This window comes from Poecilia formosa, unplaced genomic scaffold, assembly GCF_000485575.1.
Source record: "Poecilia formosa unplaced genomic scaffold, Poecilia_formosa-5.1.2 Scaffold29, whole genome shotgun sequence".
NCBI classification, from domain to species: domain Eukaryota; kingdom Metazoa; phylum Chordata; class Actinopteri; order Cyprinodontiformes; family Poeciliidae; genus Poecilia; species Poecilia formosa.
The window spans coordinates 520,543-547,504 of NW_006799968.1; the positions used below are offsets into that span (position 1 = coordinate 520,543).

Consider the following 26,962-nt stretch of genomic DNA (forward strand, 5'->3'; position numbering starts at 1 on the left):
TTCAGTCACTTGTATTTTTGTTCAGACAAATTTGCTCCTGAAACCAGAAATGCAGTTGAATTAAAGTTTGTTGAGGTTAAGCCTTGTGGATTCTGCATTTTTAAATTACAGCAGCCTGTTCGTTTCAGTGTTAATGAAAAACTATATATGAGCAACTCGTTTTAAGGGCCAGTTCTGTCGATTATATAGTATTGATTCAAATATTTACAAACACACAACCTTCACAATTCATGTTGCCAGAGTTTTCTAAAAACATTATTTTCTTTTTTTTATTTTAATTTGAAAAAGTACAGATTTACATGAAAATACATATTCCGTATTACACTCCTCTTTCCAGTTTCCGGTTCCTTTTTTTTTTCCTGTATTGATCATTTCTAAACATCTTGACTGCATTTCTATGCATTTTTCATTTTAAAATTCTGCATTTTTTCATAAATGTGTGATGTTAGCTATGCATTTATGACAAATATTTGTGTAGACTTCAGGTTTTAAATACTACACCTACAGAACATACATTGTATGGATAAATGGACAGATGGATGAATATAAAGACGAATGTATTAATAGACAAACAGATGCACCTAGATATAGATGGAGTGAAGATTCTTATTTATATGGATTAATAATAATGTTTTTTTTTTTTTTATCATAATCTTCATTTATTTTGTTGAGACATTTTTAAAACAGGAAATAAAAACAAGTCATGGCTCAGACAGACAGTAATTCATCATTTACTGTGATTAGTACATGAATAAAGGATGTGTTTACCTGCTTTCTTCCCCGTTTGTCTCTACTAGCTGCTCTGTGTTTCTGTGTATGGATGTTTACTCCTCCGCTTTGAATCGTGTTATTCAGTCAGACTGGATAAGCATTAATCTGCACCGTGATGAGCTGGTCATTCTGCTGCTGTCGAAATGTCTGAGTCTCTCTGTTGACATGCCGCCGTCTAACCCTGACCCCGCCGCCTGTGAACTCTGCCCTAACATTTCCAGATGACAAAGACAAGCAGCCGTCTGCACTGGGACAGTTACTGTGAGAGTGAACCGGTCAGTATATGAGCCTCAGCTGAGTGTCAACTATCTGCACCGTTTGGGGGCTGGGGTATTAGATTTAATGTCACCTGAACGCTTTGGGAGCAAGCCACACCTTTCCTGCACACCCTCTCCCCAAAGCCCCTTTCCTCCACTGGTTTTGTTGCTTTTTGGGGTATTTCCTGGTTTGGGTTGACTTGTGTTTATTTTAGCTCGGTTTGTTTTTGCCTTCCCCTCCGTTGTGCTGGTATGTCTAGTCACAGTAGCTCTCTCTGCCTGTTTTGATTTTGATCATTACCAGTCCAGCATTTCCCCTGCAAACAGAGCATTTATTCCACCCGTGTTCTCATTTCCGACTGTTTTATGCAACCAGAAATATTGTAAAACTTTGTTCTTTTTTATGATTATGGAACAACCAGTTTGCCCATCTTTCAGCCAGCTGACCCAAAGTGTGCAGCATTATGCAGCCAGACAAAACTTGCGTTAAAGAATCTTTAAAATCTCAAAAGCAAAGCAATTAAACGTTTTAGCAGTTTTGAAAACAGAACTTTTTGAAACATGATCCTGGTAAAATGACCCATTTCTGTTCGGTTTTTAGACCTGAGTGAATTAACACTCACTGTGGAAATGCTGGATTGATAAAGGTTAGTGATCAAAAACGACTGCCTGTAATCGGTTGTGTATTTGGTCTTTGTGTTCTTTCTTTTCTGTTTTTCCTCCCCACTCTCATTTTCCACTTTAAAATATTGCTAAAGTGCACTATCTTATAAATATCCATGTGCAATATTTATTTCACATCATGAAAAATGTAAATAAAGATGTAAAACTTTAGAAAAGTATCAGGGAAACAACAATATTTATTTTCATGTCTTGATTTATAATTCTTCAGGCTGTTTCAGTCCAGTGCCTGAAATTATTATAAAGTCAAGGAGATTTCAGAAATGTGTTTTTTCTACTTTCTTTTTTTTTCTTTTTGTAATTGAAATAATCTTTTGCACTTTTGCAGTTTTGAGCCATTAACCCTTTTGCATTCGACAACCAATCATTTAGTGTCATTTTCTCTACTGGATTTGCTTCAAGGAAATGCGACGTTGATCCAGCGAATAATATCTATTAACAGGAGATATTTAATAATATAGAATAAAATGAAGCCATTCGAGAGTCATAGCTGGATGCTGAACTACAGCGAGAAATTACCCAATACTCTGGTACAATGGTTTGAAAAATAATAGTTTAGAATGTGTGAATTAGCTAAAGTGAGGATTTAAATGTAACTTATGAGTTATCTGCTAATCTCCTGTAAAAAAAATAACATGTTGTATTTATACAACGTGATTTTAAAACATCTGTTCCACCACTACACAATCTTTCCAACATATTTTAGTTAAATCAGCAAAAATATATATCAAAGATGGCACGTCTTAGCAGATCGTAAATAGTATAACAACACCAATATGCTGATGGTTAAATCAACTAAATAATATTTAATCTTTACTATTTGCTAAAGACGCATCTTTCCAATCATCCACTGTAGAACTTCCTCATTTGTTCTCCACTTTCTTACTTCATTTTGTTCTACCACAAAATGCTGCAATGGGCAAAAGATGAGTGAGGAAGAAATATGAAGTCATGCAAAGTCCAAAAATAAAAAAATAAAAATCTTTGGCAGACCTTCAGGAAATCTGGAGAACTGCTGATCAACGACTCTTTTAAAGGATCAGAAGGAAATCTGACTCACTGAAAAGAAACGACAAATAGTTTAGAGGTGGTTCCTTTCTGCGGTAATGTCAGTCGGAGTTTCTGCTCTGATTGATTGAAACTAGAGAGTGACGGTTTGTGATCATAGCTGCAGTTAAAGATTGTGGATTATGATGAATTTGTGAAGCTATGCTAACTTTGTGGTTGGCTTATCCTCCACTCATAAACAAACAAACCCAGATTCAGCCACAATTTCATGTTGTTTGAACTATTTTTGGCTGCTAAGCATTTTATGTTACCAGTATTATAATGATATATTCTTTTTTTAGTATATAATTGCAGTGACTGCATGATCCTAGTGTAAGTGCTGTACAATGCTAATTTAGCATCGGCTACGTCCAATCATGACCTTAAACCTGCAGCTTTTTCCACATGTTGCTGCTGTTGCCTAAAGTCAAACGCCTCCCGTTTCTCCTTCCAGCTATTTTAGTTTGTCATACATCACTTAAACACAAACAAAGCCATAAATCACGGCTCCTCTCGGCTCTCTTGACGACTCGCCAAATTTCTGCGGACTCGTTTTAAGGAGGAAGCCAGGCCAGATTTTCAGCTCCATGTGCATACAAGTCACTCTGCACATCAGGCGGGAGTGTTGGTTTGATCCAGAGAGCCCTAATCATAGCCTGTTCTGGCAGGAGTCGCTTATTTTGACTCCTTCAGGCAACCTGGCTCTTTTCTGTCCCAGTTACAAAGTAAACTCCAAAGATCTATTTCAAGCCTCTTTTTCTGCGATAAGTTTGATGAATGCTGAGACACGCTAAGGCCAAGTGAACGTCAGCAGGCTTCAGTGAGCTCACGGTAATTTGCCGTTGGCCCTGATGGCTCCCAGTGGACGTAGGGCCTGATAACAGCCAGGCTCTGCTTCTTATAGGACTGCTTCACCGTTGAAGGAGAGGACCTGAAGCATGACTTTGAGAGGCTCCAGCTGGCCATGGAGATGGTGGGCTTTCTTCCCGCCACGCGCAAACAGTGAGTGACGGAGGAAAACCGCCGTTCAGTGGGGCTTTCCTATCCTGACGCTTTCTGACCAGGGTTAAATTGTTTTCCGTTTGTCCACGATGTGTGAAACAGGATCTTTTCTCTGCTGTCGGCCATCCTTCACCTGGGGAACATTCGCTACAAGAGGAAGACCTACAGGGACGACTCCATCGACATCTGTAACCCTGAGGTGCTGCCTGTTGTCTCAGAGCTGCTGGAGGTATGACAGAGGAGTTTTACTTTACTTCTTATCTGAAACTAACTTTAAATCTTCACTGCTTTTGCTAAGGATTGTCTGCTTTACTTCCTTGAACAGATTAGGATAGGTCTATACTCTATAAAAAAAAAAGCAACAAAGGAGGCTTTAAAAAAAAAACTACAATCAGGACAAACCTAATAGAAAGTGGCAGGAAAGTCACAATTTTGATCCACTGTCTGTGTTGCCACCAGGTCAAAGAGGAGATGCTGTTTGAAGCTCTGACAACAAGGAAGACGGTCACCGTGGGAGAGAAGCTGATAGTTCCCTACAAGCTGGCGGAGGTGAGATTGCAGATACTTTCCATTTCCCCAAACACCTAATAGATTTGAATAAACTTCCTGGACATTTCTGTTTTAAGCTTCGCAGATTTCTGGGTCAGTATGAAAGTATTGGTCCTATACTGTGGAGCTGTGATTGGTCATCCCCTGAATGATTTGAAGCCCTTCTTCCTGTTTATATAAACAATTGTGTTATTTTTACACGGGTGAAATAATGGCCATCATTCTTTAGTTCTTTATTTCTGATGGCTGTCGTCAGGCAGAAATCAGTTCCCTCTCTGCTTTTGGGCTGAGAAAGCACAAAATGCTGAAGATATCAGATCCTTTTCACTTTGCAAATGGGTTGTTGCAGCATCAAACTTGGATACTTACTGCAAAGTTAGTTCAGTTTAACCTATTTTGTGTCTGGTTTAGTGCACAGAGACAAAGCTGCTCGCTCAGCTGTACGTCTGAGTCACTTCTTGTTCTACTAAACGGAGCGGGTCGGCCCTCTCATCGTAGCTGCAGGTCTTTTTGAACCTGACCCGGCCGTGTTTACAGGACAGGGTGCACCAGCACCGGATCTCCTCCTGCTGGGTCCCTCCGTCTGCAGACGCACACACACACACACACACACACACACACACACCCCCACACACACACACACACACACAAAGTCTTTCAGCTTGCTCGGGGAGAAGGGAATACATATTTTTCATTGTGATCTACGCTCTAAAGATGAACACACATCACGGTCTACAGATTAAAGGCATCAGAAATGACAGATTCTAGCAACTATTTCAACTTTTCCTCAATATTTGCAACGATACAGACATAATTTTTCTTCCTTACTGCGTCTCGGCATCCGAGAAATCCAATGTTGTGTTAAATATTCCCACCAAACCTCGTAATGACGTGCTGGATAATTTAGGAATCGTTCTAAATGAACAAACAGTGACTGCTATGGGAGCTCACTGGGTGGTCTTTGTGTAAATATTGCTCCGACGGTCTCATTCCCCTTTGACTGCAATAAAGCAAAACAAAACTTAAAAGACGTCAACTCGTACGTTCCCTCCATTTTGGTCTCAATCGTGAATGCTTTCCGTCATCCTTCCTTCCAGTAATGAAAAGCTGTCGGATCACTAAAGCAGAAAGGTAATATCCTTCCTGGCGTAGTGAAGACATATTTGGTGTGAGCGGGCTAAATAAACAGCCTGGTTAATTATTTAGAGGAAGGGAGGTTTTAGAGTGAGGAAGCTGCTCTGCGGTTTGTACTCTGTGTTACAGGAAGGTCAGATCTTCCCAGAATATTTGACAGTGTGATTCGTTTTACTGAATCACACTGTTTCAATAAAATGACAATGCAGCTGTTATCACAAATACAGAGCAATCATCAGAGTGTATTGTAATGTTAGTGGGACTTTCTGCTGTGACACAATGCAGCGTAGCAGAAAGTCTGGTCTGTTCTCATCTGGGCCAAGTTTCCACTATCAGTGCGTTTTCTCCTTTCTGCCTTTTTATAGTTTTTGGAATATACTATATACAATGTCATAAATCCATATTGAGCAATTTGAGACATGACATGACTATGTTGAAAGGATTTATTGTCAGGTGAAAGTTCAAAAGCTTGATTTTTAAAGCAGAAATGTAACATTTAAAAAAAAAAAGAAACTCTTCAAAGTCCGCTTTGTCTGAATTTTATATTTTACCCTGTCGTATAAATCACTTTTATTCTCAATATTCTGATTCCATTTTTCAGCATATTTTATGACTGTTGAATACAAAAGCTGCCACAAAGTCAGATGCAGATAGCCGAGCTCTAATGTCTGCTACAGATGTGTCTTGAATTCGAGGGGTGACTCGGGGATGGCGTCTTAAATTTCGACTCCTACGTTAAAACCCAAAAGCTGGGTGCCCTTTTACAATTTGTTTCTCGATTTTTAAACTTAGCCTTGCAAAAAAAAAAAGGGTCACCAAGCATTTTAAAAAGATTAACCACATGTATGTCTAAAGACAAAAAAAAGAAAGCATAAACTTTTTATGCATCCCCACCTGCCCCAGAGGGGAAATTTGAACAGAACCAGCAGTAAAAAGGACGGATCAAAATCTACAGGAAGCTAAATTCTGTCATTGGATCGAGAAATGTGGATTGATGCAAACAATAGATTCAGCATGTGAATGGAGGCTATAAATGCTGAATTAATAACCAAAATAATTCATACCTTCAGCAGATTTAGATTTTAAATCATTTGATTCTGACTTATAAGAAGGAAATAAGATCAGAATCTCTCAAAAGATAATAAAATAAGGCAAAAAGAGTTTCAGTTTGGGGAAACAAAATCTCTTTGCTACATTGATTTAAAAATAGTCTCGGTGCTATTTTTGAAATCTAGATGTCAGAAAGGTCAGCTTGCTCTGCGTGAAGCAGGAAAAGGTGATTGTTACTGTCGGAATACACCAACAATAAAATCAAGTATAAAGAGACATTTATGGGACCTGGTCTTCACCAGGTGACAGGAAGATGGTTGCACAATGTGACGAGAAGCTAATATTTTGATTGGAAATGTCAGATTTAGTGTTTAGTACTTTAAATAATGGGCTGAAGGGCGTTTTAAGAAAAGTTTGGGATATTGCTCTATAAATGAACTTTGCTTTGTCTGCTTTGCACAACTTTGTTGTTTTTTTCCAGTTAAAAACTAAATAAAATGCATTTAAGTTTCTGAAAAAAGCTGAAGGGAGATGCATATTTTTAGTGCTGAGTAGTTAATGTCTCAGTATTTAGAAGTCTGATAATTTTTCATATTTAAACCCATTTTCTAAAATAAAAAAAAAACCTTCTGTTTGCCACGTCCTCTACCTTCTCCTCTCTTTAGGCATCACTAAAACCCATTCATTCTTAAATTATCAAATACTCTTTAAAAATGATTAGATTGCTCTGTTCATTTTCCAGCGGACTGTAGCTAAGTGTTGCGTTCTTCCTCCTCTCAGGCTGGTACGGTGCGAGACTCGATGGCCAAGTCTCTGTACAGTGCTCTGTTTGACTGGATTGTCTTCAGGATCAACCACGCTCTGCTGAACAATAAAGACCTGGTGGAGACCACCAAGGTAAAATGACACAGAAGCCCTCGCCATTTGAATTTAAGAAAATAAAAATTTTATAAAATTGCTACATTTTGTCCCAGATTTCAGCACATTCCAAATGGAAAACATCCATTTTGGTCGTTTCTTTCTCGTCTTCCTTTACTTCAGATCTTGTCCATCGGTGTTCTTGACATCTTCGGATTCGAGGACTACGAGAACAACAGCTTCGAGCAGTTCTGCATCAACTTTGCCAACGAGCGTCTTCAGCATTACTTCAATCAGCACATCTTTAAGCTTGAACAGGTAGGTTATGTTTTTTTTTTTTTTGTTAACCAGAAGAAGGTGTTCCTACTAAATATGCAAATGGTTCAGATGATCTGTTTACCTGTTGTAACAGGATCTGAAGTGAGTTACATTTTCATTATACAACGAATACTTCAACATTCAAAAAGCAACTTGCTTGCACTGATGCCAGAGGCCATTTCTGTGAAATTTTTGCAACGGTAAGACAATGGAGGTTCTTGTCATTGCATTGTGCAACCGCATAGTAAAACTGAGACTGTGTCGCCTGTGACTACCCCTCTGAAGATACAAACCCTCCTAAGTGATCTGATTAACTTGAAAGGCCTTTTAAAGTCGTGATTTAAGATTTGCCCACAGGTTTACATTGGGTTTACCTGGAATCAGCGGCCTGCCTGGGCATGTTTGGTTCTCTGGGCCCCCTTTTAAAGCCTGCCAGCAGATGCAGAATTATAGTTTAGTCAAACAAGCAGCTGCTCCAGTCACTGCTGTATGTGTGAAACGTAGGGACGCACAGAAATGAAAATGTGCGACGACATTGAGATTGCTGCCATGCCGATCGCCGATATTTACACAAACTAACATGCTGACACTTCTCTGCTTTAGCTAATCCTGCACTGTCACATTTCAGAAACACAGACAGCAACAGTATTTTTTTAACTAAATTTTTATTGACTTATTTATTTTATGACACACATTCAGCATTCCTACTCTTTTACTCTTTATCTTGTTACACTTTGTTACGACCTGATTAAACCCCATTTACCTCCACAAAATCCAGCCTTAATTCAGAGAGGTGTCAGAAACATTACTCAGAGGTTCTGGTCCACATTAACATCACAGCATTGCACACTTTCTGGAGGTTTGTTGTCTATGCAAACCCATGATGTAAATCTCATGTTCCACCACATCCCAAAATCACTCTTCTTGATTAAGATCTGATATTACATTGGAGGTCACTGGTTTCGTATTACACCTTTTTGACGTGGTGCGTTATACTGCTGGTACATTGGTACCCTGTTGGTCAGCAACAACACTAAAGTAAGTTTTAGTGCTTTATGATTCTCAGTTGGTACTAATGGCCATAACTGCACCATGAAAATATCCATCACCTGCTGCCTGAAAGATTTTATGCACAATATGATAGAACCATACTTTTCATTTTAATGTTTTCTCAGTCTGTTATTGTCGAGTGTTGGTGAGCCTGTGCAGACTGTAGTTGACTGTTCTGCCACTGTGTTTCAAGGTTAACTAATGTGTTGTTGTTGCTGCATACCTTGATTGCTATGAGTGGTTGATTGGCTGATCAAAGCTGCCCATCTTCCTTTGGCATCAACTCATTTTCATCAGTGTAGCTTTTCCTGCATACATCGGTTTGCTCTCTCATTTTGAACCATTCTCTGTAAACCAGAGACATTTATAAAACTCCCAGTAGGTCAACAGGCACTATACCAGACTGTACCAGAGTAAGAAGTCACACCCTATGACTCCCCACACAATGAGGTCAGAAGCAAAAGTCAGTTTGTGTCTTTTAATCATTGGTAGGACTGGTTCTCTGCTTCGGCAGCTCCAGATGGATAAACAGTCATTGCTGGACAGAATACATCATTGTGCATCACCAGTCCAGTCATTTCGGTCATGCTGCCACTCCAAGTACAGCCATCTTTTTCTCTGGCCTGTTTCTATGTTGCATGATGACATGAAAAGTTTCCTATCTATGTCCTGATGGCGCCGATATCATGGGACCAATGAAGGCATCTGCTCATTAGTACTGACAGTAACATCTGTTTACCCCACATGTAACTGCATAACCCAACCACTTGGCCTCCTGCGAGCCTTAGATAGAACCTCTGTAAAAGTCCATCAAGGGCTGATAAAGCTGTCCAACACATCCTCTATGTGCCGACTTTTATGTACTGTTTTGACTGAGTGTCTGGCTCCAGTTACTGCCTGACAACTTATCACTTGACTCTTTGCTTTGGAGATGGCTTCGCTTTGCTTGCCTTTGATGTCTGCTCTAGACACACCAGCTTCCATAAGCGTATAAAACACTAACTCCAGATTTCAATATTCTCAGTGTAAAGCATTTGAATTACAAACTCTTTTGGTGCCTCAGTTTCTCAATATCAATATTTAGCTTGTATTGTACTTGGATCAAATCGCCTCTGCTAGTTGGAGATTATCATGAGGGAAACCATTTTTATAATAGAATTTCTTTTGTTTGTTTTTTTTGTTTTTGCTGCTGTTAATCAAGATGTGTGAAAACTGCCCTTCAGAAAATTTAAAGATCTGATTTTAGAAAATTGAATTCTTAGCCTTAGCAATGTGTATTTGCTTTTTTGTTTTTTTCATTTTGAATGACTTAAATTACAATTACTGGGTTAGTATAGAATAGAATATACTTTATTGATCCTGAAGGGGAAATTACTTATTTGTTGACTAGCTACTCCATCTAATGTGTTTAAATATTAATAAAAATGTAACCTTAAGCAATATAAATTCTTGAAATGCATAAAAATATACATTAGCAATTGGATTTAGAAGAATTTGGTCCTGGACTGCACCATTTGCTAAGTTAGGGTGTTAAAGTGCAGTTTTTGACTTTTAGTGTAGTGTTTGCTCCAGTCATCGGTTTGCCAGTGTAACACTGTAGCAGTGACTCTGTACTGTGTTTCTTTGTCCTTAGACTTCATCATCACCTTTGCATATTTTCACAGTTACAGCAAACTAAAACTCAGCCAGCAGGATTGGATTCAGTCAGAGCAATGTAAAATTTTTTGATTTAATATCACAGCTGGTTCTGATACCAAATTGCATCTGCTTGTGACATAACATCCGGTCATAATTGAATGGAAAAAAACAGGCCAACAGGGGGGAAAACAGGCCTTCACAAGCCGGCGAGTGCAAAAGAGCACTATTAGAGTGTGGAAAAATCAATGAGCTCCACTGAGTCAGTCTCTGGTAGTGATTCAGCTGAGATAAAACGTCCAAAAGCTGCTTTGCTTCATGTTTCCAGTGAGGCCTGCTTCACACCCTCCTCTACAGTTACAGTGTTTCCATTCATCTGTCGACCTCTTAGTCACTCTAGTGCAGCTAAAAAACAAATCAGTCAGAGCAGTGGCTCCCAACCTGAGAGCCCCCATTTCCTACACCATCAACAATTTGAAGCCCCCACTACCAACGCAACACTCGCATGCATACTTTTGCGCACACACACACACACACACACACACACACACACGGAGACATTTGTGCTTGCATGCACATGCACTCAAATGGCAGAATAAAAAGGTTGCAACTTGATCTTTTGTTGGCAATATTACACTTTTTATAAAAACTAACACCCGACTTGTTCATCAAAGTTTTGGATTTGAGAGCCTTTATAGACTTCTCTGAATTTTCCAAAATGCCTTCTTTTATTTTGTTATTTTGTTGCTCTGAATCATCTTGAAGATGAAGTTCATCACTGCGGATGATTTTGTGAACATCATTGCTCCTTTGAGAAACAGACTGTGTGAATTTGGTAAAACTAGGTTTAATTTCTTCCAAATCATATCTTTTGGCACCCTCGCTGTGACAAACCTTTGAGTTTGTAGTTTTTATATTGCATACATATGAAGTCTTACTGACATACATTGATGTCAAGATGGATGCAGCTGAGTACATTGCAATACTGTAACTCTTAGAGGAAGTGGAAGAGTTAAAATGGAAGATCACTTTCTACTGAACAACCACAGGTGCAATGAAATGGTGTAGATCAATCCGTAAATGCGTTAGGATGGCCTAGTCAAAGTCCAGACCTAAATTCAATTCAGAATATCCAGCCAGGTTAGAAAACCAATGTTAACAAATGTTAGTTGTCCAGATTTGGTAATTTTGCAAAGAAAATTGGAAACAATTGCAAAACTGGTGTAGATTAATCTCTCCAAAATGTTCAGATTACAACACGAAGTATCTAGTCAGAAGAGCTGAAGGTTTCACATTTTTATTTGTATACAATTTTGAAATCCACTCAGCAGTCATGGAGTTCTTTATGTTGACGCTGGCCAACAAAAGGGAAGCATAAATGCTGCTGTTGTTTCATTAAACACATTTAAGGCAGTAAATAAAAAAAGAAAAACTCAAAAATGGGTCATTTCTATAGTAAAAATCTGAAGAGTTCTAGCAAACACCTGCTCCTCATTCAGTGTAACGGTGCATGGTTGGAAGTATACGAAGCAGATAATATTCATTTTGTGAGTCAGAAGGGAGCTGACTCAACTTCTGTGGGTAATTACTCAGCTGTGGTTTCTGGAGGAGGAGTGCTTGGTCCAGGATATTGTACTCACTTTGCACATCTTTAGATCTACTTTATGAAATTAATAAAGTCCAGTCTTTTAAGCCAGACATTCTTTTAAAATTGAAAAATTCAAAAATGACTTGTTTGACTTATTTATTTTTCATTTTATTCATTTATTTCTATGAAAAGCAGATATAATACTGAGATATTGCTCCATTAACTACTTGATTTCATTATGTTCATATTAAAACTCGTGGATCTAATTTTGACAGTTTTATTTTGCAGCATGTTGACGTTAAAGTTTTGTTGTTGCATATTTTTCCTTATGAACTTCACGTTCCTGCACACAGACAGAATAAACAATTCTTTACATTCAATTGTTTTGTTTTTTTTCTGCTTCCTGACTCCTGGGCAGGAACAAGAGAAGCAAGAAAAAAAAATCCAGTCATTTTATTAAACCTGTCCTGGATTAAGGTCTTCATTGGATAAATGTCTTTCCCAGGAAGACATGAAACCGGGGAAAACGTTGTTTCTCCGAACGATAAAGCACAGAGAGGTCAGACAAAGCCTGCGAATGTTGCTTTAATTGGTAAATTATAAACTTGGTGTGTAAATAACAGGTACTCTGAGGTAAGTGAATATTCTCTGATAGCTGAAGCATGGGGTAAGTCAAAATTCTTTCCCATCCCATTAATATAAAGTTGTATGCCATCAACATTCTGCATGCAGACACCTTGATGTTGTACAACTCCACAATCTGAACTAGGATGATCTTGTAGATAACGACTAAAAGTTGCCCCAGAGTGGAGCCCTGATGTGCCCCACATGTGTGCTCAGATTTACCGATACTTGGAAATAACCTAAAGTAGGACCTGAACCCAATCCCACCCAACAACACACCTTATCAAACCAAACTGCTGAAGGTCGGGTAGCATTGACACTTGGCTTTCTTTTTGTCTTCATGTGACCCTGCAGGAGGAGTACAGAGCGGAGGGCATCAGCTGGAGGAACATCGATTACATCGACAACACGGGCTGCATCGGCCTGATCAGCAAGAAGCCCACAGCGCTGTTCCACCTGCTGGACGAAGAGTGCAAGTGAGTCGTCTAGTTTCACTGTTTCATTGCTTCACAAACTCTCTCTCTCTCTCTCTCTTTTTTTCCTTTTGTTTCTCTGTGAAAAGGTTCATCCAGTGCGTTTGGCTGGCTGAAGCAAAACTGGCAGACATGCTGACACGACAGCAGAGTTTCTGGTTTCATTCCAACTGAGACCTCCGTTCTGTCTTCATGCTGAAACCCTGAAACTCCCATCAGCTGTAAAACCTAAAACGCTGGCCCAGAATATGTGTATCCTCGCACTGTTGCTTCTCGCCACGGCTTTTGTATTCAAATGAAATTAAGTGTCGATGAGACATCTTAAAGAGGCCGGTTGAGTAAGCCAGAGAAAACCGCCGTGAGGACGGCATGAACCAGAAGAAACATGAAGGGGAATCTAGATATGCAGAGACGAGAGGAGGATTTATTCCTGACGTACCTCAGGCAGCATGAAACTTTAAATAAACACTAATCCATCTGTGTGACCTTTCTGTCACATCCCGTCACATTGATGCTGTGAATAAAAGGTTTTCGCGTCTTGATTTGATCATAACTCGTGTTTTCTGTTCAATTGATTTCGTCATAGCAGCGGGGGAAAAAAATACATCTGATACTTTGAAGTTCACGGCTGTTTTGCGGCTAATTTAAGAACTATATTTCCTCCTTTAATTCGCCTTTCTTCTCCTTTTGGACACTGAAACAGATTTTTCCCACATGGAAGAGCTGGAAAGCATGGAGCCTTTCAGTTGTCTTGTTTTTGTAGCTCAGGTTTCACCCTGTTCCAGAACCCCTGGTGTCTCATTCTTCCTCCGTCTTCCTGTGAGCGCCTGATGTCTTTTCTATTTTTTTTTCCCCTTTTCGTTCTTAATAGATTCTCTGGCTGTTACTATTAATGGTACAGAATGAAATCTGACCTGAAATCTGCTTTAAGGAAGATGCCTTCTGAAGATTTTATAACGCTTTGTGCTCATGAAAATAGATCAATCTGTCGTTGTTTTATTGCGACTGTTTAAACAGCATTTCTTATGGGTTTTGCACAACTTTCTTTTCAGTTTTGTTTTCTAATGAATTATTTATTTCCCTATCTAAAAAAAAACACCTCAAGCAGAAGGCAGATAATTGACTTTAAATTAGTTCAAATCTTAATAGGCATCTGTACACGATGCCCAGCCAAGAACTACACATAGTAAAGTTTTCTGCTCCGTTCTGAGCTTAAATTCTCTGCTACTTGTTGTCAAGGTGATGTTATAAGGAACAGCTTTTAAAGCCAGCCTCGTCAAAACTCAAAGAAAACGAATAGTCAAGGTGAAGCCCGGCGTCTCAGATGTAATGGAGAACATGTGAGCGGAGCTCAACAATCCTGGCTGGCCTCAGAGCGGTGTGTCGGCTCGTGAAAAAGCAGCTTCACGTCTTCCTGCTTTGGCGCTGAGCATCTCCTAACAGGCTGCAGATCAGATGACGTGTGCCACGATCTCTTTCATTTATTTTGGACTTCATAAATTCACCGTGTTCAGAGCAGAGTTCAAAAAACCGTCAAACATTTTTCTTTTGTGTGTGTGTGTTTTTTTGTGTTTTTTCTTTTTTGTGTGTGATTAATGCTGCAGGATCCATGACGCAAGTGACAGCTTTAAACAAGTGCATCAGGGTTCTGATCCTCTGGCAGATTTCTTTTTTTTTTCCTTCTTCTTCTTCGGCATTAAAAGCAGATGCAACATCTATTCTTCAAAGCGCTCGCCTCTGTTCCTAATTCCAGCTTCCCTCAAGCCACCAATCAGACGCTGTTGGATAAGTTCAAGCGGCAGCATGAAGGGAACAGCTACATCGAGTTTCCTGCCGTCATGGAGCCCGCCTTCATCATCAGGCACTACGCTGGCAAGGTCAAGTACGGCGTTAAGGTCAGCAGGAGTTTTCAAGAGCCGCCGTCTGGTGTTGAGTAGAAGATGTTTATATCCAGATAAAGGGACATGTCGTCATTTTTTATGTCTCTGCCATTACAACGCAGGATTTTAGGGAGAAGAACACGGATCACATGCGGCCAGACATCGTAGCTCTGCTAAAGAGCAGCAAGAACGCGTTCATCTGCAGCCTGATCGGCATCGACCCGTCGGCCACGTTCCGCTGGGCGGTGCTCCGGGCGTACTTCAGGGCCCTGGTGGCTTTTAGAGAAGCCGGGAAGAGGCACACACACAAGAAGACTGGTGAGAGAGTGCATCCATAGCGACTTTCGTGTCTCCTTTAAGACGTGTTGAGCGTTGACGAGCGAGTAGAAAAAGTGAGCTGATGTTTTTTGTGGTAATATACAGAGAGAAAGAGACCATTTTCTAAAGCAAGTAGACATGCACTAGCATTTTAACCTCGAGTTAAAATACCTTCGTATCAGGTTAGTAACTTATTGAAAAGGTAAATAATTGTTTCAACTGCTGACAAAATGTAACACTGCAATTAAAAATGCTGTTATTTACCATGTTTTATTTTTGAAGCAAAAATTTAAGACAAGCAGTTATCGAAGTTAGTCGTGGTCTTAAAATAAGACAAGTACACCAAGCTAAAACCAGCTCAGTCAGGCTAGCCTGCAGTCTGCAGCCGAACAGATATTCTGCTTGTAAAACTGCGTTTCCATTGACCGTATAATTGCGTAAATTGAAATTACAAAAATAAATTAGATTACTGTAAAGGATGAGGTGGTTTTTTGACTGAATCGAAATTAGTGTTTTTCACAGAACTACTAAACTCTAATTTAGCGTCACACGAGTCGTGATCGATAACCGGACGATACTGCTGTCGGAAAAGACGACAGAGGGCGATGACACATCATGTTTTTAATTTTTTATCACGTGAACAAACTTATTCCCATGTGATTTCCTTTCTTTGCAGTTATCATGTAATAAAAACCCCACAATTGTGACATTTAGTTTTTTCAACATTTGTGGAATGCTGAGAAAGTCTTGCACACATATGTAATGGAAACACAGCCATTAATGTGCAAACTTGTCTGTGTGCTAGCGTTTTCTCTACCAGGCAATTATCAGTGCGTAGCAACACGTGTGGGAGGGACAGCACTGCATTCTGCTGCCCACACGACCGTGGAAAAACTGTGACTGTGGGTCTTTCTTTAGAGTCTCTTTAAAAAGACGATACACAGTAGGAGCAGAATGAAATCTAAAAGTTGAAATTCTACCTTTTTAAAATGTTACGTCTTTACATCAGAAACTGACTCAGAGATCAGGTAGTAAAATAAAGTTTAATTACTACATACAAAGAGAAAAGAGAAAATGATGATCTGCAGTTCAGTTTTTCTCACCACATTTTGTATCGATTGTCTGCAGCGTTGTGTTATTAGTGCTTGTAGTTTTGTTATGTATTTACAGTAGTTTAGCTCTTTGTCTCTCTCAGCTTCCTCTCTCTTTGAATGCATTTTTCTCTCTTTAGAGTTCACTCTTATAATGCCACAGATCTCAGTATCTGATTGTTACTGTAAGCATTGCTGCTCCCTCTCTAGCTCTTCCTTCACTTTTGTTGTGGATGTTTGAATAGACTTTTAGAACCTGTAGAAATCCTTAAACTAACTCACCCAGCGGTATCTGTTCAACATGTTCAGAAAAATCTCTGCAAACAGCACAAAATTGCTCTTGACTAAATCCCAGTGAACTGATTTGTGTTCACTCACCACCATCTTGTCTAAAGAGACTAGATGTGCAGAACGGAAGAAAAAACCCGTAGAAGACGATACATGGAGGCATGGGGTGAGCACACACAGTCGTGGCCAAATGTTTTTGACAGTGATGCAAATGCTGTTTAATGAGATGATTTCAAATTGTTACTGTTACGGTAATGAGAAATTAGAACACAGCACAAGCTTCAAATGCATCAAATTAGAAAATGCATTCAGAGCTGATATGGACTCTGCCAGCATTCCTCTTTATAACTTCTGCAGTTCGCTTTGGACGTCGACCCGTTTGCCAAATTCTGTTCTGATCGTAGATTTTTTTATTTATTTATTTTTTTGCTCTGTTGGTGCTTGAACTTGATCATAGTGTGTTTACTTCTATTTTTTTTTTTGAGAAATATCTATACATCTTCAATATGTTCAACATCTTAAGACGAGTTAAACCTGAGAGTTTTGGTCTCAAAATGACTGCAAAAAAAGTCTTGCAAATAATTTTTTGTCTAGTTTCTAGTGAAAATAGTAAGTCAAAACTAACTGAGTAACTTTTCAGCAAGAAATAGAAGCTTATTTTAAGTCTACAATTTCTCAATATTAATTTTAAAAAGTGCTAATTCCACTGGCAGAATGTTTTCTTTTATGACATTTTTTCCATATTACAAGTGAAAAAATCTGCCAGTGGAACTAGTAAATTTTTTATGGATATTAAGGAATATTTGACTTAAAACAAGTTCTTATATCTAGCTGAAAAGCTACTTATGAGCTAGTTTTGTCTTCCACTAGAAACCAGAGCAAAAACACTTGGTAAGATTTTGTTTTTGCAGTGCACTTAGTTGTCATTTGTGCATTTTTTTATTTTTATTTTTTTAAGTTTGTAGACATTCCTGGAGGACACATCGATCCCCTCTATTAATGTCAGTGTTTTTGGGTAGGATATCCACTTCTGTTGATTAACAAAGGATTTTCCAGCTGTTCCAAACAGAGAAAATATCTTTGCAGGCGTGCTTTATTCTGCATCATTTTAGTTTTTGGTGAATATTTCCCCCAGATCTTTATCTTGAACAGTGTGTGTGTGTGTGTGTGTGTGGATCCATCCACACTCACCTGCTGCCCGTATTAAGCGAGTTCTGCACTGGTGGTAAGACGTCCTTAAAAAGGAGGCAGAGCTTTTTGGAAACCTCAAGCTTCTTGACAATATCAAAACCTCACACTGACTATTTTAAAACGGTGTAAATTGAAGCTGCTAATTTTTGAAATAACATTTGCACCACACAAAAAAGAAAACTTTGGCCACGACCTCACACAGAAACCCAGAGTCAAACCTCGTAGTGTCGTTTTCAAATGTTTACCGTCTTCTCTTCAAGTAGAAAACTGTCTTGTTCAAGTAGAAAACTGCATCTCCTGAAATCCTCCATTTCTACACTGTCTAATCTCTTCATGTCTCTCTCTCTCCCTTTCTCCCTCCTCTGCCCTTATGTTTTGTTTTTCTTCTTCTTTCTTTCCTTTTTGTTTTGCTTCTCCAAGGGCATGATGACGCTGCTCCCTGTGCAGTATTGAAAAAAATGGATAGTTTTAGCTTTCTGCAGCACCCTGTGCATCAGAGAAGCTTAGAGATCCTGCAGAGATGCAAAGAGGAGAAGTACAGTAAGGCTGCCAAGACAACTGTAACCCTTCCTAACTTTCATGTTAGGGGAGCTGTAGGGATGAGAGCGACCAACATCATCAGCTTCTGCTGTAGCCACATTACGACAAAAGACTTCAGTAACGGTTTCTTAAGAACATGTGCAGTGCCTTTTCACATTTTAACACTTTACAACCAGCAGCTACAAAACAAATTAATGAGGTTTTGTGTGACAGAGTTGTGCATATTTGTGTGGTGCGGTGAAATGGATAAGGTTTTGCTGACCTTTTGTATTACATACTGCCTACTTTGCAAATTTCTCCCATTCTTTTTGGAAAACTTGGACATCATAACAACTCTTGTGTCAGAGATGCAATTAGTTTGAAGTCTAGACATGAATATTCTTTTATCTAAACCAGGGGTATCGATCTAATTTCTTTTCAAGGCCATATGATGATCACGCATGTCTTCAAAGACCCAGTTTGTGATATAAATCATTGAAAAAAACTCTTTAAACTGTTAAAATATTACTAAATGGCACGCTCTCTATTCAATTGATGCTTCTTAAAATGAAATATTGAACATCTTTTCGCACTGATGTAATTTGTTAGCATAAAGATGAAAACTTCTTTGATTTTATTGATTTGCTAGTTGGCTCCTTCAGACTAGCAGCAGCAACAATTAGTGGACACCTGGTGCTGAGCTCATTATACCAGCTACTATAAAATGCTGGTAAAATGTTGTCGAAGGGTTAATAAAGGAGAGATGCGATGACTTCCTGAAGGCAGAGTTTTGGATGACCAGGACTTTCTTAAAGAGAAGAACAGGATTTAAAGAGACAGAGGCCCAATTTCAAAGCATCACATTTCTTTTAAGTCATATTTGATAACATATGTATAACAACTGAAGGTAACATAGTTACTTTATTGTGCTATAAAATGATTCTGTGGTTGGAAAACACATAATTCTGCCCCTTTAAAGGTTATGTTCATGTGGGCCACATCAACAGCTGTGGTGGGCCAGATTTGGCCCCTGAACCCTGAGTTTGACATGTGTGATCCAAGCCGCTCCATTGTTGCTCCTTCTGCATTCTTGGTGCTGATGGCCTTGTTGTGGTAGGTTTGCAACACTCATTTTCAGATAGTGGATTGAACAGACACAGGATTTTGAAGAAGACTGGTTGTGCTGGATCTTTTTTTAAATTTATTTTCCGCTTTGCAATTAGCCAGTAATTATTTGTCTGTCACATAAAATCTCATTAAAGAATTAAGTTTGCTACTGTACTCTGATAAAATGTGGGAAAAAAATGAGAGTGAATATTTTTCAAGGCACTGCGCTATGTTTGTTTTTTTTTTTTTTTTTTTTATTGTGATTTTTGAAGCTCCTACTGTAGACTAGATGCTTGGTCTCTGATCCCTCCGTCTCCCTCCTGCATGTTGTTCAGTAGCATGCCTCAGCCATCCTGACACTCCTGTCACGTGTTCATGAGTCCTGTAGCGGTGGGAATGCATGGTTGCAGTGCGCTGTCTGGGGCAGAAGCTACTCTGGGTGGTGTCCTTCTCGGCGGTGTAGCTTCCCTTACAGCCTGTCGGTGTAGTCGCTTCTTCACCTACACCTCACGTCAGATGTCACTAACAAATCCCGTGTCGGTGACGGCGTTGGTGGCGGACGAAGTGACTAACTCGCTCACGGTGGTGGACACACAGCTGACCTCACGGACTTCTCGGGCCTCCATGAACTCTTAGTTACACTCATGTTTTGTTTCTTTTTGTGTCTTTTTTTTTGTTTTGTTTTGTTCTGTGCTACCTTTGCAGCTCCAGATGAGAGTGAGAAGGTTGTGCAAAGTGATGATGAAACAGAGAATGGTATTATGTTCAGTCCCAGTTTGCTTTCTGAGTAGGCTAACCCTCGTAGATCTCTGTGACTCTTCAGCACGACTTCAGAAGGCAATGCATCAGTTAGATCACTCTGCCACCGCACTTAGATTTTAGCTTCTCTTGGGTAATTAAAATGCGATCCCAATGTGTCCCTATTTGAAATGACTAATCGGATTAATAAGCAAGTGTAAAGTCCAGACTAATTTTAAATAACTCTTCAGTATCATCTTCCATATTTCAGCACTAACAAGATCACATCACTGTTAACCTTTAATACCAAATCATCCCCATTAGGTTGTATGGCTCATAAAAAAAAAAGGCACAAAACGCTCACTGCAATAACACCAGAGTGGCACATGGTGTCAGAAGTGTGATTTATTGTTGGTGTTGTGTGACCGTTTGTCTTGTTTTGTCTTCTGTTTTTAGTATTTTCATTTAGTTTTGACTTTTTTTTTTTTTTTGCATTCTCTGATGCCTGTTTGTTTGTGAATCAGGTATGACCAGAAGGACGCCACGGACGCCTTTGTCGGACATTCAGGGAACCAACGCCGTTGCAGAGAAATCGCCACGGTAAGCGCGCGCCCACCGGAAATGGGTCAGACCGCGAGTGGGACTTCTGCATGGAAACATTCCCAAACTGTCTCTGGCGTCTTGTTAGAGGAGTGTAAACCACAGGAAAGGAATGATGGAAAATATTAGCGGCTTTTGAAACTGTAACATGTGGTTTTATTTAAAAGCAGAAGTTTCTCTTCTTAAAACAGTCTAATAACTTCTGCAGTTGAAGTTAAATGCACAGATTGTTGTTTTTAGGAGCTTTTAATCCTCCTTTGAAGAGGTAATATTAAAAAAAGAGAGAAAAAAATCATCGCATTAATTAACATCAGTGATCCGTGATCATAATGAAACTTGTTTATATAAATTTTAGTTAATTTTGATGGGTTTTTGTGAATGATTAGAATATTACAAGACAATAAAATAGGATTTTAAACCCATAAATGCAATGTATTGACCTACACAATCATGGGGAAGACTGCTGACTGGTTTAGATGTCCAACAGGAGCATAAGCCACAAAATGTTATTGCTAAAGAAGCTGGTTGTTTATCCAACTGTATAAAATAAAAGTTGTGTAGAAGGATAAAATAAGATGTAGCTCCATCCCAGAATGCCTAAAGTACCAGTACCTGGTTTATTCAACCTGGTATTACAGCAAAGTCACCTGACTTAACAACATAGAGAAACTATCAGGTATTGTCATGAGAAAGATCAGAGACAAGCAACCTGCACTTTCTCTTAAATGCATCTACTGCTCAGTACATACGTGATATCTTTAAAAAAAAAAAACGTGACTAAAGCGTCGGCAGTCTTAGCGATGCTCTCATTCAGCTCCACTTCCTCTAATTATCTGTTGACGGTGAGGTCAACAAGCAACGACCATGACTTGCAGAGCCGAGACTCTCCAATGAGTCGGCTTTTGTTACACAGGAGCGAATCCGTTAACCCCGTTAACGCCTGACCTCTGGCCTCCTTCTGTCTCCCTCCTCACTCACTCATGAGCCACAGACTCACAGAGCTCTAAACCCGGTCCAGCTGCTTCCTTCATGATGTAAAGTCAGAGCTATGCGTTGCAGAAGATCATCCAGGGAGAGATAAATATCTGAGTGTGAGTCAGCTGGACGCAACGGCAGACAGTGCACTACTTTATGGGACTCTCTCAGAGGCTCTGGAAATAAACAGTCGGTACAAAAGGCATATTGTAGCGTCACCGTTTACTGAGATCGATGATCGACTGGGGGAAAAATTCTTCTTTGTATGGCAGGCCAGATGCAAACAGAAGAGTTGTGTTGAAGTAGATGTTTTGGATCCTAGAGTTTGAGATTTAACCGCCCGATTTCGACATCAACAAGTTTTCTGAAAGATTACGAGAGAAGGAACATAAACCTGGAAGTAAATCAGAGGAAATTAACTTTTTTTTTTACTGGAAGTTTTTTTTTGTTTTTGTTTTTGTTTTTTTTCAACATCATCTTTATTGGGTTTTCAACAGTGTTTCCTGTAATATACAGGAATTTAAGTCATCGTACTGTATAAATGAAGCATGAGCAGCGCTTCATCCCAGATTAAAACCACTCCAGTACTCATTATTTACTTCTGCAAATTTGAATCTGAAGGCTGAATGACCGTGTCTGCATGCCACTGTGTTCAGCTGAGACGCACTAATAAGCTGTTTACTTGATTGAACTCGAGTAATGTTGAACCAAATAATGCATTTTTTTATTGCATTTGCTACAAATACAGTAGAAGAAAACGTATCCACCCACTTTATTGCAGAAACATTGCGTCTTTGTTTTAAGATCTAAAAATAAAAATAAAATCTTCAACACATTTTCTGTAGTAGATGTTTATCAAAAATAATGAGCAAAACATCATGTAATATTTGTAACCATGAACAAATTTGATTCAGTTGGACTGAGGGCAAAATGGCTCTTTCGATTGCAAGGATTACAAAATCTCTCCATCCAGTTTTCAATTAGCTTTTATTTAGTATGAAAAACACAACAGGTGAAATCCTTTCACGTCTTCCAGGTTGGTCCCGTCTAAAGCTACAAAAACTACTCCACCGTTTTTATTTTATCTGCTATTGAAACGTTTCCACTCCTCCTGACTCCCCTCATATTATTTTTGGAAATCAAGTCAACCATCTTTTAATGCCACGCGGTTTAAGTTTCCACACAAATGTTGCCGCTGCTGTTTGTGCATTAAGCTGTGTGTGGCCCGCACCGAAACGCCACTGGAGGAATTCTTGTAAATCTACAAAGGAGGAAAATGGAAACTAAATAAACTGCTCAGCTGCACCGAAATTACCATCAATTGCTGCCTCTGCATCAGCCCACCGTTTTCTCTTTGTTCCAGGTCATAAAGTAGGAAAGTCTTTTTTTTTTTTGTTTACTTTCCTCCAACTTGCTAAAATATTTCTTTATCATCAAACTGCAAGGGAGGGTAGACAGAAATTATAATTTGTGGTTGTTTAAGTCCATAAAATAAGAATTAGTAATAAAAACATACAACACTTTGTAAAGTTTTATGCAGAAACTCTAAATACAGCTGATCATCGTTGTTTTCAGGGCTTTATTCTGACACAGCCTAGTGTTTAGTCAGAGTTAGCACTGAAATTTGATAGTCATGTCTATTAAGACCAAACGTAACTGTAGAAACTACTGAATCGCCCCTAAAAACATCCCCAAAAGTTTATTAAGGTTGTTGTTGATATAGAGGTGTTTACACTGAATGTAAGCACATGGATTGCAGGGTTTCCCCCAGAAAACTTGCTAAGCCCGGTGGTCGGGGCGTCGAGGCGGTCCACCTAGTGGTTAAAAGCTCGTTCCAGCCCTAATCCTGTTCCTGCTCATGTGTGCTGCAGGAGTTCTCCGGGCCTCGGCTGGAACGGCCGCGTCGGTCGGCAGAGCCACCTCTCTCCCGGCGGCTCCAACACAGAAGAAGACGGCATCTTCGTCAACTCGGCCAGCAGCAAACTCCTGGAGAGAGCGCACGACATCCTGATGTCAGTACCCTCAACGCACACAATAAAACGTTCAGCGTTCGCCTCACTAAGGCAGATTTCTGCTCTCTTTACGTCACATGTGCAACCCGGTTAGCGGTTGAATACAGCTTAAAGTTGCACCAGAGGACGTGTTTTTGATTCCAGATGAACTTTATCTGGTTAGAGAAATCCAAATGTTGTGATCAGAAATGTAAAGAAGTAGCTCAGAGATGTCTGGAAACCCGACAGACCTCCTGAGGTCCCTCTTCCGCCCAGCTGGAGGCTCCGTCACTGATCCCGACATTCCGACCAGCTCAGTCGGCGCTGCTCTGTGCTTGACCCTTCGAAGGAATATTTCCTGTCCAGTGGAAAAATTAAAGTCCCGCTTCTTCTATGACCTATTCAGAAAGAATTTCAGGAAGTGATTTATTGCTACTCTGTGTTTGTAGACAAAAAAAAAATCCATTGGTTAATTTCTGTTTTGTTTTTATACATATAAACAGGAGGAACAAAAACTACAAGTCGAAACCAGTTCTTCCGAAGGTAGGAGTCGTCTTACTTTAACGTAGAGTTTGGATTGGGGTTGTGCTGACTGTGACTTTCTGCCTGCAGCATTTACTGAACGTCAAATCACTAAAGTACCTTAGCAACCTGACGCTTCACGACCGCATCACCAAGTCGCTGCTTCACCTCCACAAGAAGAAGAAACCTCCCAGTATCAGCGCACAGTTTCAGGTCAGTTGGATGAACTCGCTGCTTTACAGTTCAGCAAATCCGCAGCTTACTGTGAAAAGTTGTGTTTTCTAAATCTTACAGAGATTGGGAGGAAACGACAACACACATCTCTGTTCACATTTACATTTGTGATTTTTTTTTTTTTTTAGCTCCAACACTGCATATCCAAGAGACATAATGTGTGAGATCATGTCTGGTAATAAGAAACATGCTTTATTTTGTGTATAAAAAAGGAAGTGATTCATTCACTGACACACCCTTATGGATGAATCAAGGAGGGAAATCTGTGAAAAGTTTCTACTTTGTGTTTTTGCTACCACTTTCAAGGCAGTTCAAGATGCTTTACATGATAAAAACACAAAATTACAAAGTTGTAAAGAAAACGCCTTACAACTGCTACTTATCAGTGACTTGAATCAAAGTTAAATTACAGTATTTATGTTTGGTTAAATTTGAATAAATCTATCAAGACATTGTTTTATGTGTTAAGGACCTGGGATACAAAATCAGTCTGTCTGAAACCAAATCAGCTGGGAAATTTTTTTTGATTGGTGCGTCTAAAAAAAAAAAAAAACTAGTTCAGATTCAAACCAAAATTTTTCCCATCAAATCTGAGATTTTCACCACTCCCAAAGGACTTTGAAGTTTAACATCAGCATGTTTGAAATGAGCTCTGCTGCGCCGGATAAACCGTTTGCGTAATCAAAACTTGACTTTATTACTTTGTTATTACATGTACAATGTAAATAGGAAAACCAGGCAGCAGATAACATGGAAATAAAAGATAGGGAGTACTGCTGTCATTGCAGGAGCCTGACAACTGACAACTACAGGGTTTTCTCGGTCAACACAGTGCTGTATCTGCTGACTGAAATATGGAAAACAATCTCATCGGCGGGCAGTAACATTTCCATAACCAAACACTTGATTCCCCCCCCGTCCTGTTTAAAAGTGAATAGTGTTTCGTGGCTGCTGGAGGTGCAGCTGAGGCCCCTGTGGACGGCCGGTGGGGAGGCAGCCTGAATCCATGTGTGGATGACTTCACTCTCCACATCCTGTGCTGCGCTGATTGCTTTAATCTTCCATGCAGGGGGAAAACAAAAAAAAACAAAAAAGTCTGAATTCCTCCTGCCTCTAAGTGATTACACACACATCCAGACACACATGTGTCCGTGTGTTTAATTACACAGTCGCTGCAAATGAAGAAAAAAAAGAAGAAGAAGAAGAAAAAAAAAGCATCCTGTTTTCTTCCAAACCGCATGCTCACATAAATGTATGTAGACGGTTATACCGATGCGAATCGGAGGATTTTAATGCTTCGCCGTTCCTCGCAGATGGCGACAGAGTTTCGCTGTTGTCTGTTAAACAGCTGTGAAGTGTCTCCGCGTGTTTTGTGCTGTTGGGTTTGATGACTTCTTTTCCCACGTTTTATCCCGCAGGCTTCGCTCAATAAGCTCATGGAGACTCTGGGTCAGTCGGAGCCTTACTTTGTCAAGTGCATCCGTTCCAACGCAGAGAAGGTACGCTGGACACTGTTGCTTTAGTAACATTCCCTAATCCTGCTTTGAAGTGGGAATTTTAAAAATCTAAGAAAATCTGTTTTCCGTTTCCCCTCCTCTCTTTTTCTCTCTCACACACAGCTGCCCTTAAGGTTTGATGATAACTTGGTGCTGAGGCAGCTGCGGTACACAGGTATGCTGGAGACGGTCCGCATCCGGCAATCGGGATACAACGTCAAGTACACCTTCAAGGTAATCCACATGTTGTCACGGTGATATTTTTGACTAAATCTCCTCCATTGGCATACCCGATTTAAAAAAAAAAAAATGTGCATAAAGCATTAAAATAAGTTAAAACTACATTTTTGCTGGAGAACCCAGCGAAATGTAGTTTGATCTCATTTATTCACTGGAGAAAAATCCCACATCATCTGTTGTTTACAAATTCAGAGATTTGACAAAGATTAGAGGCATGCAGAGATTTCAAAACCTCTCCACGTCAGTAGACGCCCTTCAGAGCTGCTGTCTTGCTACTTTTAGTTGTGTCCCTGTTCAAACAGGGCTCATTGACATCCTGAACAGATTTCAGTCAGTTGATTTTAGGGCTGCAACTAACAATCATCTTAGTAGTCAGTTATTCTATTGATTATTCTGACGATTAATCAATACCTTCAAAGTCCAGCATGTAAACAGAGAAATAGCTTCTTTGGAGACTTCAGGATTTCATAATTTACAGCAGTTCTCCAACACTGAGCGTTGGAGATTTTTTTTTTTTGTCCCCATATTTACTTTCTTCACCTTTGTGAGTAAAATCCAGGAGAATCGAGAATGTAACTAAACTAACTTTTAGTTGCATCCACTTTAAATGGGTTGTTCTGGTTGCCAATAGTTGTGGAGTTGGTAAATTTTGGGGAAAAAGTCTTAATGTGGGATTTTTTTCCCCTCCGAAAAAAAAAAGGAATTTTTTAATAATTAAAAAAAAATTGTCAATGT

The 26,962-nt window shown here is 39.5% G+C and overlaps 1 protein-coding gene across 11 annotated transcripts in view; it reads left to right on the top strand.

The window, feature by feature from the left end:
• The window catches only part of myo9aa (myosin IXAa), a 101,591-nt gene that overhangs the window by 51,571 nt on the left and 23,058 nt on the right, over nucleotides 1-26,962 (top strand). For 5 of the 11 annotated variants that reach the window (XM_016669949.1, XM_016669940.1, XM_016669941.1 and 2 more), the window contains exons 6-22: nucleotides 993-1,046; nucleotides 3,661-3,758; nucleotides 3,861-3,987; nucleotides 4,218-4,307; nucleotides 7,272-7,388; nucleotides 7,533-7,667; nucleotides 12,919-13,040; nucleotides 14,791-14,932; nucleotides 15,040-15,235; nucleotides 18,226-18,345; nucleotides 20,137-20,187; nucleotides 20,694-20,769; nucleotides 23,616-23,756; nucleotides 24,239-24,278; nucleotides 24,348-24,470; nucleotides 25,910-25,990; nucleotides 26,111-26,221. In XM_016669949.1, the coding sequence (XP_016525435.1) occupies nucleotides 993-1,046; nucleotides 3,661-3,758; nucleotides 3,861-3,987; nucleotides 4,218-4,307; nucleotides 7,272-7,388; nucleotides 7,533-7,667; nucleotides 12,919-13,040; nucleotides 14,791-14,932; nucleotides 15,040-15,235; nucleotides 18,226-18,345; nucleotides 20,137-20,187; nucleotides 20,694-20,769; nucleotides 23,616-23,756; nucleotides 24,239-24,278; nucleotides 24,348-24,470; nucleotides 25,910-25,990; nucleotides 26,111-26,221 (1,824 nt within the window). The remainder of the gene's footprint in view (nucleotides 1-992; nucleotides 1,047-3,660; nucleotides 3,759-3,860; nucleotides 3,988-4,217; nucleotides 4,308-7,271; nucleotides 7,389-7,532; nucleotides 7,668-12,918; nucleotides 13,041-14,790; nucleotides 14,933-15,039; nucleotides 15,236-18,225; nucleotides 18,346-20,136; nucleotides 20,188-20,693; nucleotides 20,770-23,615; nucleotides 23,757-24,238; nucleotides 24,279-24,347; nucleotides 24,471-25,909; nucleotides 25,991-26,110; nucleotides 26,222-26,962) is intronic. The other 6 variants (XM_007548995.2, XM_007548996.2, XM_016669946.1 and 3 more) reach the window with 5 other exon arrangements.